This window comes from Aplysia californica, unplaced genomic scaffold (assembly GCF_000002075.1).
Source record: "Aplysia californica isolate F4 #8 unplaced genomic scaffold, AplCal3.0 scaffold00577, whole genome shotgun sequence".
Classification (NCBI taxonomy): domain Eukaryota; kingdom Metazoa; phylum Mollusca; class Gastropoda; order Aplysiida; family Aplysiidae; genus Aplysia; species Aplysia californica.
Window position 1 is genome coordinate 471,270 of NW_004797847.1, and position 16,392 is coordinate 487,661.

General features: G+C 41.6%; 1 protein-coding gene across 1 annotated transcript; it reads right to left on the reverse strand.

Annotated features, from left to right (window-relative positions):
* Window positions 1-4: 4 nt before the first annotated feature.
* LOC101847837 (anaphase-promoting complex subunit 7) lies at window positions 5-16,331 on the reverse strand (the record flags this gene model as incomplete). Its single annotated transcript, XM_013087357.1, is given in 16 exon segments — window positions 5-131; window positions 501-617; window positions 1,616-1,728; window positions 3,583-3,627; window positions 4,401-4,501; window positions 4,984-5,125; window positions 6,135-6,264; window positions 6,812-6,900; window positions 8,644-8,739; window positions 9,987-10,074; window positions 11,351-11,461; window positions 12,115-12,230; window positions 13,568-13,651; window positions 14,442-14,513; window positions 14,926-15,063; window positions 16,138-16,331. Coding segments are annotated over 16 exon segments (1,641 nt in total), but the record flags the coding sequence as incomplete, so codon positions are not given.
* Window positions 16,332-16,392: the final 61 nt, after the last annotated feature.

Consider the following 16,392-nt stretch of genomic DNA (forward strand, 5'->3'; position numbering starts at 1 on the left):
TCACCTCTCCGTCACTCGCGTTCATCATCTCCTCGGCGTCCACGTCTGGAATAAACGACTCGAGACCCATCTCGTTGTGCTTCTCCACAATCTCACTGGCCTCTCGCGCCCGCACGTTGTTGGGATCCAAGCTGAGGAGACGACGTAACAGTTGACAGTGTAAGTCAGGCATGCACAATATCCTTTTTTAGTAAGACGAAAGAGTTTTACGGCACTTGTAACACAATTAGGTCACATGTGTACCGGAAATTAGAGGTGTTATAAAAGAGTGTCAGTTGACAGTGTAAGTCAAGGAAAAAAGGCGTTTTGTTAGCTTGCCCTACCTATAATAGGAGAAGTTTGGATTCATTGGCGTGTACATTTGTTTGGTTTTAGAAAAAACTCTCCTTGTCTTTTAAAGAAACTGAAAAAGGGGCAAAAACTTTACCTTTGATTTTCTCAAAGCAGCATTTTTGGGGATAGCCATCTTGTGCTTAAAAGCGCCCAAGTGTGAACAGTACCTTAGAGAGATGCTGTACTGGTCGAGCGCCTCCTGGTGTTGGTTCATATTGGCCAGACAGTCGGCCAGTTGCTGGTGCAGACGTGTGGTGCTGTGGTTCTCCAGCATTTTCCGAAGCCTGAAGCAAAGCACAGAAAAAAAGCTTGTTGTATTAACTCTTCAACCTACCATGCATTTTAAAATCACGTTTCCGCGTAATTCTCTCGTGTTTGTGAAAATGCGACCAGACATATTACGTTTTTAAAACTGTGTGTTTCATGTCAAACTGATCTATAAAGCATTACTCACACGTAGAATTAATTTATCTTTGACTTCCGGGTCAAACTAAAGGTTTGTTAGCTCGTACTTTTTTATATTCGGCCCCTACCATAATACAATAATAACTTCGAATCGGATGGTGGAACCGTCCAGCCATAGCTACGGACCTCGACTACCGGACGCTGCCACCGTCCAGCCATGGTGAAAGAGTTAACCCTTCCAGCCCCAGTCATTTTTGTGCACTCCCTAACCCCAGTCCCAGCCAACACAGCAGTATTACAGAACAAGAGGCATGCGTTCTAAAAATTGAAAAGGTATGGGTTTAACGCCCCTATCAACGTTCTAAAATGAGATGTAGTACCTTTGTAATGAGGTTTAGATAATTACATATAACAATTTTTAAAGGTAAATGAACAAATATTCTCAAAAATAAAGTTTAATTAAGTGTTCTAATTTAGAAAAAAGGCCCAAATTCAGTATCCCCTGAAACTGAGAATATACGCTCTGGGGATGGTGGGAAGTGCAAGCACTGATGAAATTATATGTGCATGGGGCTGGAAGAATTAAGTGTCTTTCCTAAAACAAGAAAACAACTACCCAGGAAAATTTGATTCAAGAGTCTTGTTTAAAGTTTTCCTTAAGACCATTTTAATTAAGAATACTTCTAATCAATGGATTTTTCAGGAGAACTCATATGTAAAACTTTGATTTTTTCACACAAGTAGGGTAACTGATTAGGTCTTCGATTTAACAAATAACAAATTTTGGCGCCAAAATGAAAAAAGATAATTATCTGTCAGCTTATGGCAGCATATAAGTGTTCCTTGCATGGAACCAACAAGGCCGCCCGCTACTCACAACTCGACTCCTTTGGCAAACTCCTGCTCCTGTATGAGAATCTCCACCATCAGGTACACAGGGTCAAGGAGGTTGGGGTCGAAGGTCATGGCCCGGTTCAGGTACTGCTTAGCCTGTGGTGTGTTTTAGTTTTAGTAAGAGTTTTACGGCACTTGCAGCACAATAAGGACATATAAGTGACGAAGATAAGAGGTGTTACAAGAGAGTAACAAACACAAAAAAGAAGAAGGGGAGATAAGGACGATAGATGTTTGACAGGAAAGAAGAAGCAAACCACACCAGAGCATCCGCCAGCCACCCACAGGGAAGACCAAGAAGGACCTGGCTGGATGGGGTTAAAAAGGTCCTGGAACAACATAACATAACATCACATGACGCTACACATCATGCCAGGACCAAAACCTGCTGCCCTGCACCTCCCCTCCACATCCTAAGGATATCAGAGGAAGGAAAAAAGTAAAAAGTAAAGTTCCTTGAAGTTTAACCCTATCCGTATGTCATGTTTTACTATCGCATCCATACGACGTGGGGAACTCTGTGTCACCACTTAACCCTATCCGTATGTCATGTTTTACTATCGTATCCATACGACGTGGGGAACTCTGTGTCACCACTTAACCCTAGCCGTACCTCGTGTTTTACTATCGTATCCATACGACGTGGGAACTCCGTGCCACCACTTAACCCTATCCGTACGTCGTGTTTTACTATCGTATCCATACGGCGAGGGGAACTCTGTGCCACCACTTTCCAAAGAAGAAATTTACTCGTTAATCCGATCCGTACGCTTTGCAAAGCAGTCTGTCAAAATGATTTTTTGAGAAATACTGACAATTTCAAAGAGGTCTTCGCTCTAGAAGTATTCTAAAATGTGAAGAATACAACCCCTGGGGTACAAAATGACCCCAGGCGTACGGATAGGGTTAAAGAAAAGAAATCAACACAATTAAGTTTTTTTTGGTGCAGGGGAAAAGCAACAGATGGCAAGATAATATCGAGGGCCGCCAAGTAAACCATGGTAAGTCATGTTTTCCAAATTTTACAGGAGAGACAAGAAACGGACTTTCTTGAAGCGTTTTGAGTGGATAAACCTCATTTCCATAAGGGAACCTAATGTCTGTCATGGCACTTGTAGGCTCCCTTATGAAAAAGAAGTTTATCCACCTAAAACTCTTCAAGAAAATCCGTTTTTTTGTCTCTCCTGTAAAATCTGAAAAACATGACTTACCATAGTTTACTTGGCGGCCCTCGATATGGCAGGGACAGGAACTGGTTACCATTTTGACACATTTCACGAATCCAAACAAAGCAATCACAAATCAAACCTTTCAATTTAAATTTACATTGAGGTAGGACTCAGGAAAAGATGTCAAAAGCTTATCAATCTAGACGATCTAAAAATAATTTTAAAAATCTGTTCCAAAACCTGAATTCTCACAGCTAGATCTATATATATATATATATGTATGAGAAATGTCTGGAAAGAGAAGTGGAAATCGTCATTACTGAATAAGTAGTAGTTCTTTTAACAAGGTGCAGACTTTTTATGAGCAATTATTCCCCCATTTTGCCTCAACAGCTAAGCAAATAGCTCAGTGTGAGGCAAGATACATAACTCTAGTGGCAAACCAGGCAAGTAAGTCTAATAATTGGTCGCTTTCAAGGACAAGCGGGCCAACCCAGATTTTTCAGGGGTTTCCGGAAATCTTGACCTACGCCAAAAGTGGGCATTGCACTACCTATAGGAGAAGTTTGGTTTCATTGGTGTGTATATTTGTTTGGTTACAGAGAAAACTCTCCTTGTCTTTTAAAGAAACTGAACAAGGGTCCAAAAACTTTACCTTTGATTTTCTCAAAACAGCATTTTTCGGGATAGCGCCCTTGTGCTTAAAAGCGACCAATCGTAGTAAGGATAGAAAAACATAGCTATTTACACTGCAACTGTGACAAGACAAAAAGCAACCAACCTTAGCAATGTTGTTTGGATCTTTAGCAAGTACTGAGGCCACAAGCTGTGAAGATAAAAGAGATATATATATGGGCAATTCTCCTGAAAACTTGAACTTTTCGAACACGGGCATCAAATTTTAGAATTCAACCAAATTGCTTGAAAATGTACTCAGTACACCTTTGACAAGTCTAGTTTTAATCCCTACAAGGCTGAAGCTAAAGCTTGTTTGGTTTCTTTGGAAACGGAAGTGAAGTTTAGACTAGTGCGCTACGGTCTTAAACGTTACAGGACTCAACAATACCGGTCAAAACAGGAAATATAATAGAGAGAAAGAAAACTTCATTGGGCAAGCACACCGTCCTTTACATTCATTGTTTGTTCACACAAATTTCAAAACATTTCTTAAAGAAGAAAATTCTTTTCAAACAATCATAATGTCTTTAGCGTTACGGGCAAGAATTATTTTTCGAAAAGAAAACTATACTTTTATTTACAGAAATCCTAATAAAAGCAGAACTTTAAACAAGCATTGCTATAAAACAAGGAATGTAATGGTGTAATTTCAGCAAATATGAAGAAAATCGATAAGTGTTTTTGGCAGCAACAATAGCTAAATGTAGTAGTCTTAAACGTTACAGGACAAAAAATAAAAAAGATGTGTGCAGAAAAAAGGACAATTTTGTTTCTTAAAAGTACTATGCACAACTACTGAGAACTAAAGCCAAGTTGATTGGGAGGCGGTGGCCCTGGCGAAAAGCACGCTCTTCGGGGCTCCAAACATTTCGAACGGATAGGCTACCACACATACACGCAACAACAGTTGGCAGAGCTCACCGTGAAAGTCCTGGCGTTATTGCCGATTGTCTTGCAGGCCCTCATCGCCCACGCGTACGCCTCCTTCATCTTGCGGTTACTCATGCAGCAGTCGATGAGCCCTGAGACAAACAAACACACAGACAAATGTCCGCACAATAAGAAGTAGTCTCAGATGTTATTAGTTTAGTTTTAGTAAGAGTTTTACGGCACTTGCAGCACAATAAGGTCATCTAAGTGCCGAAGAATAGAAGTGTTACAAAAGAGTAACATACACAAAAAAGGAGGAAGAGCTAAAATTTGCTAGAAAATGGCAGACAAAGCTTGGTAACTTTAACTTCCATAGCTTTAGAGACCCTGAAAACTGAAAATTTACATATTGTGTGCCATTAATCAATGTTTTTCTGAAAAATTCACATGCTAATGTATTTTTATATAGATTCTAGACATTAAAGGGGCCGAGCCAAAAAACAAAAATTCGAAGAAAAAATTGCCAAACTGACGGAAAATAGCCCGTTTCTTCAATTCCATTATTTGGATGAGCGCCTGATTTCACCACGCTGCCCCACAAATAATTAATTTCTTTTAAAAGTCTGACCCTGACCTTGATAGGCCTCAAATCGGCTGGGCGCCATCCTGACAGCCTCCTGGAAGTGCTGCATGGCCTGCTGGGACTTCTTCATGTCTAGGAGCCCCGCACCCTTCAGCACCAGAGCCTGGACGCACAGGTTGTCTAGGGAGTACGCCTGCACACACACAGATAATTGCACACAAACAGACGGTTAGTTTTTAGTTTTAGTAAAGTTATACAGCCCTTGCAACACAATAAGGTCTTATAAGTGCCAAAGATTAGAGGTGTTACGAGAGAGTAACAAACACAAAAAAGAAAAAGGGGAGATAAGGACGATAGATGTTTGATAGGAAAGAAGGAGCAAAACACACCAGAGCACCCGTCAACTACCCACAAAGCGAACAGGAAAAGAACTGAATTAATTCTTTATCTCCGGCAAGCTGCTCCCAGCGGCTCTCGGTCGGAACCGCTGTGCCGGTGACTCGCTAACAGCAGCTCGGGCACATTCCTTTACGACGACTTCCACATCAAATTACTTTTCAGCAATTGACGAAAACAGGTCTCTTAAACCGGAAGTTCATTCGTTAGACGAATAACTATCAAAATAGGTTTGCTAGTTGCGATTTAATGACCCATCTAACAACGTTTTTGTCATTTTTAGATTTAGCACCAACAAAGGGCAGCTGTGTAGTGGGTTTACCCCCCCCCGGAAATAAAGAGTTAAAGCTTTCTAAAAGCCCATCCAAATGTAAGCACGCAAATACAGGAACCTGTGAAGAAGAGGAGAACTGCACTCAAGCCTCCTACCAGCCACCCCAAACACCAACGCCCTCTGACTTTCTGTTTTAGTTTTAGTAAGAGCTTTACGGCACTTGCAACACAATAAGGTCATATAAGCGCCTAAGGTTTTATAGGTGTTACAAGAGAGTAACAAACATAAAAAAGAACTCTTACTAAAACTAAACTATCATGACAGGGCAGAGCGCTTTGCTTGCAAAATAATCTGTTTATTCTTCACACTTGCACTTGCAACACAATAAGGTCATACGAGCGCCAGAAGATTAGAGGCGTTACAAGAGAGTAACAAACATAAAAAAAGGAGGGGAGAGATAAAGACGATAGATGTTTGATTGGAAAGAAGGAGCAAACCACATCACCAGAGCACCCGCCAACCGCCCACTGACCTTCTGCGCGCAGTAGATGGCCCGGATGGTCTTGTACTTGTTGAGTGTGGGTGAGTGTAGAGAGCTGTAGCCCATGGCCACCCACGGCTCCACGCTCTGCTCCGACACTGACATCAGGTTCTGAGCCAGGCTAAATGGGGTGGGGGTAGGAATATGAGATGTCATTACGCTAATATGAACAGTGGTAAGTTCATGGCCACCCAGGGCTCCACAGTCAAATGCTTCTTTGATGAAACAACAAGTTAATATTCTGGAATTGTTCTTCTTGAAAAACTGAGACAACATCACCCTCACAAACTGTGGCACTTATTCTTGTTCAAAATACTACATAAGCTGGGAAATTCCATTCTAATCTAATGGAATTTTTTGTTTAAAATTTTCAGAAAAGAGTCTCCCCATATTCTGTCCCTGCGGTGTTATGCAAAACAAAAATTCTGAAATTATGCTAATTAAGCCCAAAAAATGTGAATATATGCCATTCTGTAAATTTTAACAAAGAATGATAAAGGAAAATAATCAGAAATTATACAAGAAATGATCAAATTATGCGGGGTGCATTAAACCACCGGGACAGCATGATATTCTAAGAACAGCTGTGTGTGTGTGTGTGTGTGTGTGTGTGTGTGTGTGTGTGTGCGCCTGTGTGTGTGTGTGTGTGTGTGTGTGCAAAAACCTACCAGTGGAGATCTGACAGCTTTTTCTCCTTGGCCAGCAGATAGGCAAACATGTCCATGTTTTTGAGGTACAGTGGGTCCAGGGTGTGGATCTGTGCAACAGAGACAGGTTTAGTTTTAATTGAGGGTTTTACGGCACTCGCAACTCGCGACCTCAGAGCTTTCTTGTCGTATCTCCATTTTTTTAAACAGTGGTGAAACAGCACCTGGACATGGATGGCTGGTGCGTCTATAAATAAATCATTGGTCTGGTGAAAATGTGATTTCTTCTTAAGCTCACTCTTTGCTATGAACTGTTTTCACTGTTATTAAAAATGGATATACGACAGGAAAGCACTGAGGTCGCGAACTGCATAAGGTCATATGAGCACCAAGGGGTGGATGTCAATGGAGAAGTCCAAACAGGGAATCAGACTTACTCTGCTCACCTCTCTAGCCTCAACAGCACAAATTATGCTTCAACTATCAAGGCACCCCGTGAAATAGAAGCTCACAAGAGTGTGACAAACATACAAAGAAGTAGAGGGAAAATGATGATAGTAAGGATACGGAAAGAAAAAGCAGCAGTTCCCCCTATGCTGTTCCGGCACAGTACTGTATGAGCATGACATTGATAAATCAGCCCATTTAGGGCCTATGTAAAATCTGAGTGGTTTGAGAAAATAGAAGCAAATTGAAATGATAAGAGTCATTAAAGTTTTAGTAGACGTTTTACAGAGCTCACAACTGCATAAGGTCATATGAGCGCCAGAAGATTAGAGGTGATACAAGAGAGTAACAAACATAAAAAAAAAGTTTGATAGGAAAGAAGAAGCAGCAAACCACACCAGAGCACCCGCCAACCACCCACATTTGAGAAAATAGAAGCAAATTGAAATGACACGAGTCATTCAGAGCTGGAGAAAAAGAAAGCCAGACAAAACCAACAACAAAAGGAAAGTAGGACTGAATTCCCCAACAATTGGTCGCTTTTAAGCACAAGGGGGCCATCCTGAAAAATGCTCTTTTGAGAAAATCGAAGGTAAAGTTTTTGCCCCTTGTTCAATTTCTTGAAAAGACAAGGAGAGTTTTTCTCTATAACCAGACAAATATACACACCAATGAGACCAAACTTCTCCTATTGGTAGGGCAATGCCCACTTTTGGCGTAGGTCAAGAAATCTGGTTTTGCAAAGGAAGTACTCGCTACTCACATCAAGTTCTGAATAAACTTCACTTGCTTGCTGGCCACGGACAGGAATGCTTGTCCTGTGCTTCTCAGATCTAATTCTAAAGTTCCGTACTACTAACTACAGTAAATACTACAAAAGAGTCTACATAACAAGAGAGGCCACTCCTCTCTTTGAGCCAATTAAAAAAGTGTCTTCAAAATTCGGTGGCGCCTTCTTCGCAAATACGCACCCTTTGCGAACAGAGTTACCCTACTTGTGTGAAAAAAATCAAAGTGAAACTAACAAGTTTTTAAATAAATAAGAATTCAAATTTCGGAAGAACGCTTTTTAAAAATGGTTACGCTGACAAAACCTTTTCCAGGGGAAGAGGCGACTGTTTTCTTCATTTAATTTGACTTTAGAATGAGAGGCGAGGTCATTAAAATTTAAAAAATTAAAAACTCCACACTGAACGAACCCGAACAGCTGATGAACAGCAGTCGATCTGCGCACGCAAGGAGGTGCTATTCCTATTCTTCTTCTGGAGAAATGAAAGAGAGTTTCAAAACAGACTGCAGCGCCATCTGAAGCAAAGAGCGAACTTCCGGCGGACATTTTTTTGGCTGAGTGGACCATCTTGTTATGAATTATCATTGATACTACCAAGATATAATATGGTGTGTACCCGTCGGAACTGTGTGAGGGCTTGTGCGAAGTGACCGGCGTGGAAACAGCCTTCTCCCAGGTAGCTGAGGACCAACACGTTGTCCTTGAGTCCATGCTGGGAACAGAAACAGGTGGTTCTAGTTAGAGTTTTTAGTTTTAGTAATTGTTTTATGGCGCTTGCAACACATTAAGGTTGTTTTAAATTCTAGTAAGAATTTTATGTTACTTGCAACACAATAAGCTCATATAAAAGTGCCAGAAGATTAGAGGTGTTACAAGAGAATAACAAACATAAAAAAGAAGAAGGAAAGATAAGAACGATAGATGTTTGATAGGAAAGAAGAAGCAAACCACACCAGAGCACCCGCCAACCACCCACGTTAGACTAGTAAGAGTCTTACGGTACATACAACACAATTAAGCCACATAAATGTCAAAGATTAGATGTGTTACAAGAGAGTAACAAACACAAAAACAGTTTGAGGAGAGATAAGGATGACAGATGTTTGCATAGATAGGAAAGAAGGAGCAAAACACACCGGAGCACCTACCAACCACCCACAGACATAAGAGTTTGTTTGGATGTCATTTAGCGCAGTAAGACAGATGAAAATAAATAAATGATCAAAGAAATAAAAAAAGGGACTCATGGTAATAATAATAATAATACTATGAATATGAATTTGAATATGAATATGAATAATAATAATTCGAATAATAAATAGTATAACAATAATACTAATAATAAACAGCACTTAAAAAAAACAAAAACTTCCCACTCAACAGCAAGCTGTATGCCCTCCACCGTCTAACAAGCTTCGTGCCACGAACTCCCCACCAAATTCAAGAGAATTCAAGGAGAAATTCTTAACAGTCGAAGATGTTTAATTTGGTAAAGAAATTCATGCTGTTTTCGACGGCGCACTCGCACTCCAAAAGTCTATTTCCAATAGGCTTACTCTTGTCCGAAAGGAATCGCAGTTTCGATTGTCCAACAAAATATTTGTTCATGTCCGATCCGGCGAAATTCAAGGAGTTTTCAAGGAGGTTCCTCAAATTCAAGAAGTTTTTAAGCAGATTTTTCCTTGAATGCAAATTCAAGGCGTTTTCAAGGACTTCTTGAATTCAAGGAGGCCGCAGGAACCCTGGTCTTTTTAGTTTTAGTAAGAGTTTTACGGCACTTGCAATACAATAAGGTCATATAAGTTCTGAAGAATAGAGGTGTTACAAGAGAGTAACATACATAAAAAAGAAGGACGAGAGATAATGACGATAGATAAGGACGATAGATGTTTGATAGGAAAGATGAAGCAAACCACACGAGAGCACCCGCCAACCACCCACGAACCCTGGTCTACCTACCCTGGGCTCCATGGTCCTGAACGTAGATATGGCACTGCTGTACTCCTTGGCTGCCATGTGGGCGTGGCCCTTGATCCATGTGTTCAACCTAAGAGGGGGGGGGGGGGGGAAGCTCATTTAGGAAGCTTTGTTTGTTGTTGGGTTTTTTTTAAGTAAGTGTTTTACGGCACTTGCAACACAATAAAGTCATATAAGTGCCGAGGTTTAGAGGAGTTACAAGAGAGTAACAAACACAAAAAAAGAAGGAGGGGAGATGAGGATGATAGATGTTTGATGGGAAAGAAGGAGCAAGCAAACCATACCAGAGCACCCGCCAACCACCCACTTTGTTTGTTTGGGGGTTTTTTTTGTTTGTTTGTTTGTAAAGAGAAGCACATTGACACAAAAATGGTCATTTAGTGCTGGTAAAAAGTAAGACAGGCAGACAGACAGAAACAAATGAGGGAAAGTAAAGAGGTATGACCTACCAGTGGCACCCTCCAACCACTTGCCTAAGCTACTGGACTCATAATCATGAGATTGGGGGTTCGTGGGTTTGAGCCTCAGCTCAGTCCGATGTTGTGTCCTTGGGGAAGACACTTTGCACGAATTTCCCACCTGGCTCTGTCCTTTCGGAGATGGACATTAAACTCGGAGGTCCCGCCTCTTAAATAACCAAATAGTGTTTATAGGGGCTATAAACATAAACCATTTCACCGTTTCTCACATAAATACATCCACGGATGCATAAAAAGTACTTCTGTAGAGATAGAAATACAAACAGCATCATATATGGTCGCTTTTAAGCACAAGGGGGCTATCCCGATAAATGCTGTTTTGAGAAAATCGAAGTTAAGGTTTTTAGATCCTTATTCAATCTCTTTAAAAGAGAAGGAGAGTTTTCTCTATAACCATACAAATATATACACTAATGAAAGCAAACTTCTCCTATAGGTAGGGAAATGCCCACTTTTGGTGTACGTTAAGATTTCTGGAAACCCCCGAAATCTGGGTTAGCCCGCTTGTCTTTAAAAGCCACCATATTGCCCTCTTTATACTATGCACAGACATACAATCACATGGACATAATATTGACATTAACAAAGGCACTTAAAGTACATTCGTAGGATCTGACAAGAACACAGAAACCTTGTTTAGTTTTCGTAAGAGTTTTAGGGCACTTGCAACACAATTAGGTCATATAAGTGCCGAAGAATAGATTTGTTACATGAGAATAACAAACACAAAAAAGGAGAAGAGATCAGGACGATAGATGTTTGATAGGAAAGAAGGAGCAAACCACACCAGAGCACCCGCCCAAACCACCCACTCAGAAACCTCGATACACATGCGCATATAGATATATAGACAGACAAACAACTGACCAATCACAGGACACTTGCGGGATACTGTTCATGATGTAGGTCATCAGGTCGACGCCTCTCATCCCCAGACTGAGTAGGCCCGTGAGAGCGTCCAGTGCCAAGGGGTGTTCTCTACAAAAAGACATACCAACAAAAAAAGCTTTTTTAGTTTTAGTAAGTGGTTTTTATCTTTAAAAAAATTATAGTAGAGGGTTTTACGGCGCTCGCAACTGCATAAGATCATATAAGCGCCAAGGGGTGGGTGTCAACAGAGAAGTCTTTACAGGGAATCAGACTTACTCTGCTCACCTCTCTAACTTCGACAGCACAAGGTCTGCTTTAACTATCAAGGCAACCCGGAAATAGAAGGTCACAAGAGAGTGACAAACATACGAAAGAAGTAGAGGAAAATGACAATAGTAAGGATTAGGAAAGAAAAAGCAGCAGTTCCCTGTTGTAGATCAGGCACAGTTATGAGCGTAACATGAATCAGCCCATTTACAATTCTACTGTGCTTGAACGAGAAATGTCTCCCCTTTGGGAATGGCCTAAAGACACTACAGTCAGTGGCACTGCCCCGGGGGGAGTAAGTGGTATACGGCACTTGCAACACAATAAGGTCATATAAGTGCCGAAGATTACAGGCAGGGGTTACAAGAGAGTAACAAATACGAAAAAAAGGAGGGGAGAGAAAGACGATAGATGTTTGATAGGAAAGAAGAAGCAAACCACACCAGAGCACCCGCCAGTCACCCACAATAAAGAGATGGTGTAGACAGAGTTACCTGATGACCTCCTTGTAGCAGGTGATGGCGGAGCGGTCTCGTCCCTCGTGGAGATAGAGCTTGGCCAGAGCTAGGTTCACCCGGGACGTCCTCTTCTTGGTGTTGATGCTCTCCAGCTGAAAGACAATTTGGGAGGCTTCGAGTGAATGATAGAAAGGAGGAAATTGGAACAAAAAGTTCGCCAGATTTTGATCAATCTGCAGGTAAAAATGTACGGCCCACCAACCCGCAATGAATGCATAGAGCATAACAGAATAATGGTCGATTACACGAAATGCACAATCTGGCAGGTCTCTATAACATCAACTTATTGCCGAGAGAATTACCGTAAATATCCGTAACTTATGCAAGACGATACTAAAGGCGAGTACGTATCATTTGCTACGGTATTTCGGTAGTCCGCTGCCGCAGTTTTTTTTATGGAGGGAGTAGATAATGATGGAGGAACAAGTACGGAACGGGCAGAAAGTACGGATTTCCGTAAAAATATGGAAGAGAGGAAGCACTGAATATAGTGCGGAAGTCTCTGTAAAGGAATGTGTTACTGGCAAGTAGTTCCAACCACCAGCCGCTGGGAGTGGTTTGCCGGAGAAAAGTTCTCCTCTCAGTTAGTTTTTACGGCGCTTGAACTGCATAAGGTCATCATATGAGCGCCATGGGGTGGATGTCAACAGAGAATTCCACACAGGGAATCAGGCTTACTCTGCTCACCTCTCTAGCTTCAACAGCACAAAGTCTGCTTCGACGATCAAGGCATCCCAGAGATAGCGGGTCACAAGAGAGTGACAAACATACAAAAGAAGTAGAAGTAAAATGACGATAGTAAGAATGAGGAAAGAAAAAGCAGCAGTTCCCCCTATGCAGTTCAGGCACAGATATGAGTATGACACTGATAAATCAGCCCATTTACAATTCTACTGAGCATAAGAACACGGTAATGTCCCCTCTTCGGGAATGGCCTAAAGACACTTCAGTCAGTAGCACCGCCGCGGGGGGGTTGTTTCATCTCAGTGCCCTGAGAGACTCTTAGTTCTTCTTTATAGTTTTAGTAGAGGTTTTATGGCGCTCGCAACTGCATAAAGTTATATGAGCGCCTGAAGATTAGAGGGGTTACAACAGAGTAACAAACATAAAAAAGAAAAAGGGGGAAATAAGGACGATAGATGCTTGATAGGAAAGAGGGAGCAAACCACACCACCGCCAACCACCCATTGAGAAACTATAAAGGTTACAGAGATCAAGGTTTTGCTGTGGCTTACAATCTGTTCACTACAATGACAATCTTTATTCATTTCGCAGCGAGAAATTTGTCTTGGTCGTTAACAATGGCAGTTGACGTTACAAAGGTTAGGTGCACTCACGGGTACACACAACAAGACAGGACATTAGTAAATATATGTCTCACGAGCTGGGACAACCGGCTACCAGCCTGTGCCTCCACTCCCCTACTCACCACGCTCAGAGCTTCGGAGTTTTGTTTCATCTTGTGCAGACACTGGTAGATCTTGTACTTCACATCCACCTCCAAAGTCAGTTCCTGAAACGAGCACAACAGGTTTTGGGTCAAAAACACGATAACATCAAAATAAAAAAAGACGTGTTTCATCTTTTGTTTAGTTTTAGTAGAGGTTTTACAGCACTTACAACTGCATACGGTCATATGAGTGCCAGAAGATTAGAAGGGTTACAAGAGAGTAACAAAGATAAAAAAGAAGGAGAGGAGAAAAGACGATAGATGTTTGATAGCAAAGAAGAAGCAAACCACACCAGAGCATCCGCCGACCACCCACTGGTTTTGGGTCAAAAACACGATGTATATCATCAAAATAAAAAAAGAAGTGCTTAATCTTTTAAAACACAACAGCCATCTTTGTTGACACAGTTAGATTGAAGTAGCAACCGATTTCCCATTTCCCAAAATTTCTCAGGTCAAGATTCACCTTACAGTACAGAGCTTTGCAGTTGCAGCCTATGAGTTAAGAAGACCAGCAATAAGAAAACGTGAGGCATCAGGGTGAAATCAGGCGCTCCTCAAAATAAAAAAATTATATTTTCGCATACACCGGCGCCCCAACTTCTGGAGGATGCCAGATCGCGGAGAAATTTCCTCAGAAGGCTAAAAAACCTGGAATTCCCTGGATCCAAGGAAGATTAGCATCACTGCAATGAAACACGTACAGTCATCATGAAAAAACTGGAGCACTGAACAAGTGTGCAAACCCTTACAGTTAAAGTGAACGTCTAAAAAGAATGAGGCAGAGAAAGAGTTAGCATACATCGAGCGATCAAAGAGACTGCCCCCCCCCCCCAACCACATTTAAACTTACTGTGGATGACACACTCTTGATCTTGCTCTTGTTCAGTGTCTTCCTTAGCAGCAGACATCTCATGAACACACTCTGAGGACCGCAAGAAGAACAAGGAAGTGTCACAATATTGCACACACAAGACTTGTGTGCACACCCAAGGGGAAATAAATGTCACTTTTATCAGCATACAAGTCTAAAGAGCAATGTACATTTTTGCTGCGTAACACTATAGACATACAATCCTCTTCTGGCATACAAAATAAATTCAAGTTTTTGAAAAACTGTTCTTAAAATCAGCGTTCATGCACATACGTGGTTATAAACTGACATCAACGATATAATATGACAGACAAAAGTCAGTTTGAGGCCCAGAAAAACCATAGATAGGCCTTATCAAAACCTGTGCAAAGGTCTACAAAAGAAATGTTAAGAAGGATTTAACAACACCAGCACAAACATCTCCGGGATAAACAATCGGACAACAAAGTCAAAGGTTACTGACCTCGGCTTTCTTGTACTCTCCGAGCTGGTAGAGAGCTTCGCCGTAGTAGATGAGGCTCTGGTACTTCTGAGGCAGGGACAAGATCTCCCCGGCCTCTCCCCCTGCATTGCCGTCTATCATGGACAGCACAACACACAGCTGCACGACAGAGTGGCAAACAGAAATGGTTGGGGCAAGTTGGGGTTTAAAAAACCGAAGTGTATACAGACCCGGTAACCGGGAACAAAGTCACGAAGTATACAGACCCGGTAGGGGAACTCTTTTGTGATTTCGGGAAGTTTCAGCGCCCAGACCCGGTAGAAATCTAGAGAGTGTGTGCGTGAGTGTGTGTGTGTGTGTGAGAGAGAGAGAGAGAGAGAGAGAGAGAGAGAGAGAGAGAGAGAGAGAGAGAGAGAGAGAGAGAGAGAGAGAGAGAGACAGAGAGAGAGAGAGAGAGGTGCTAGCAAAATGTGACATGCCCCAGTTGGCAGGAGGGAACGAGAGAAAGATAGAGTGGGAAATAGGTGGAGACCAAGAAATACAGAGACAAACAAAGAAAAAGAGAAGGCGAGCGATACAGAGAGAGAGAGAGAGAGAGGGGGGGGGGGGGCAGAGAAATAGAGAGGGTGACTGCTCGATTGAAATTATGACATTGTTCTTTACTTCAAATCGTGATTCCTCCAACTCCAAAACGGAGGAAAAACGATCGTTCATCGAAAAGACATCCGCAATCTTCATTTAGATCTAGATCTAGGCTAGCCGCGAAACTAGATCAAAGATTTATGTCTGCCTAGATCTAGATCATAGATCTAGAAGAACCTAGGTCTACCCTGAGCCAAGAGGGCGCTGAAACTCTTCGAAATCACAATAGAGTTCCCCTACCGGGTCTGTATACTTTGTGACTTTGTTCCCGGTTACCGGGTCTGTATACACTCCCTTAAAAAACAAACAGATTTATATGATACTGATACTGTAGTTGTAGCCCAAGTCAAAAATGCATGCAATTTAAAATTTTAGTTTTATCCGATCAACATCTAGATTTCTAGATCTAGATCTAGAAATCTATTAACATGCTAGATATTCTATGTCTAAGATCTTTAGATTCTAGATTAGATCTAGAATCTAGATCTAGATCTAGATCTAGATCTAAATCTTGGTCTAGGCTAGTCTAAAGACTAGACTGATTAGACTAGAGTAGAGTCTAGAGTCTAGAGTAGATGGATCTAAACTTACAAGCTGTTTCAAGTCCTCGTACAGCTCCGCTTGATACATGTCCCGGATATGATCAAACATTTGTCCTGGCATCTTGTAATATGTTTAACGGACGGAAGCATTCGCAAAATCCTCTTAGGAGCAAGGGAGAATCACACTTGTATTGTCCTTGTTGTCGTTGTAGCGCTGAACTTTCGAATGTTGCTCAAGCTTACACTTACTGTCACTTACAGAGTCAATAAAGAATAGTCTAGAGTAATCCCCCTTGGCGATTTA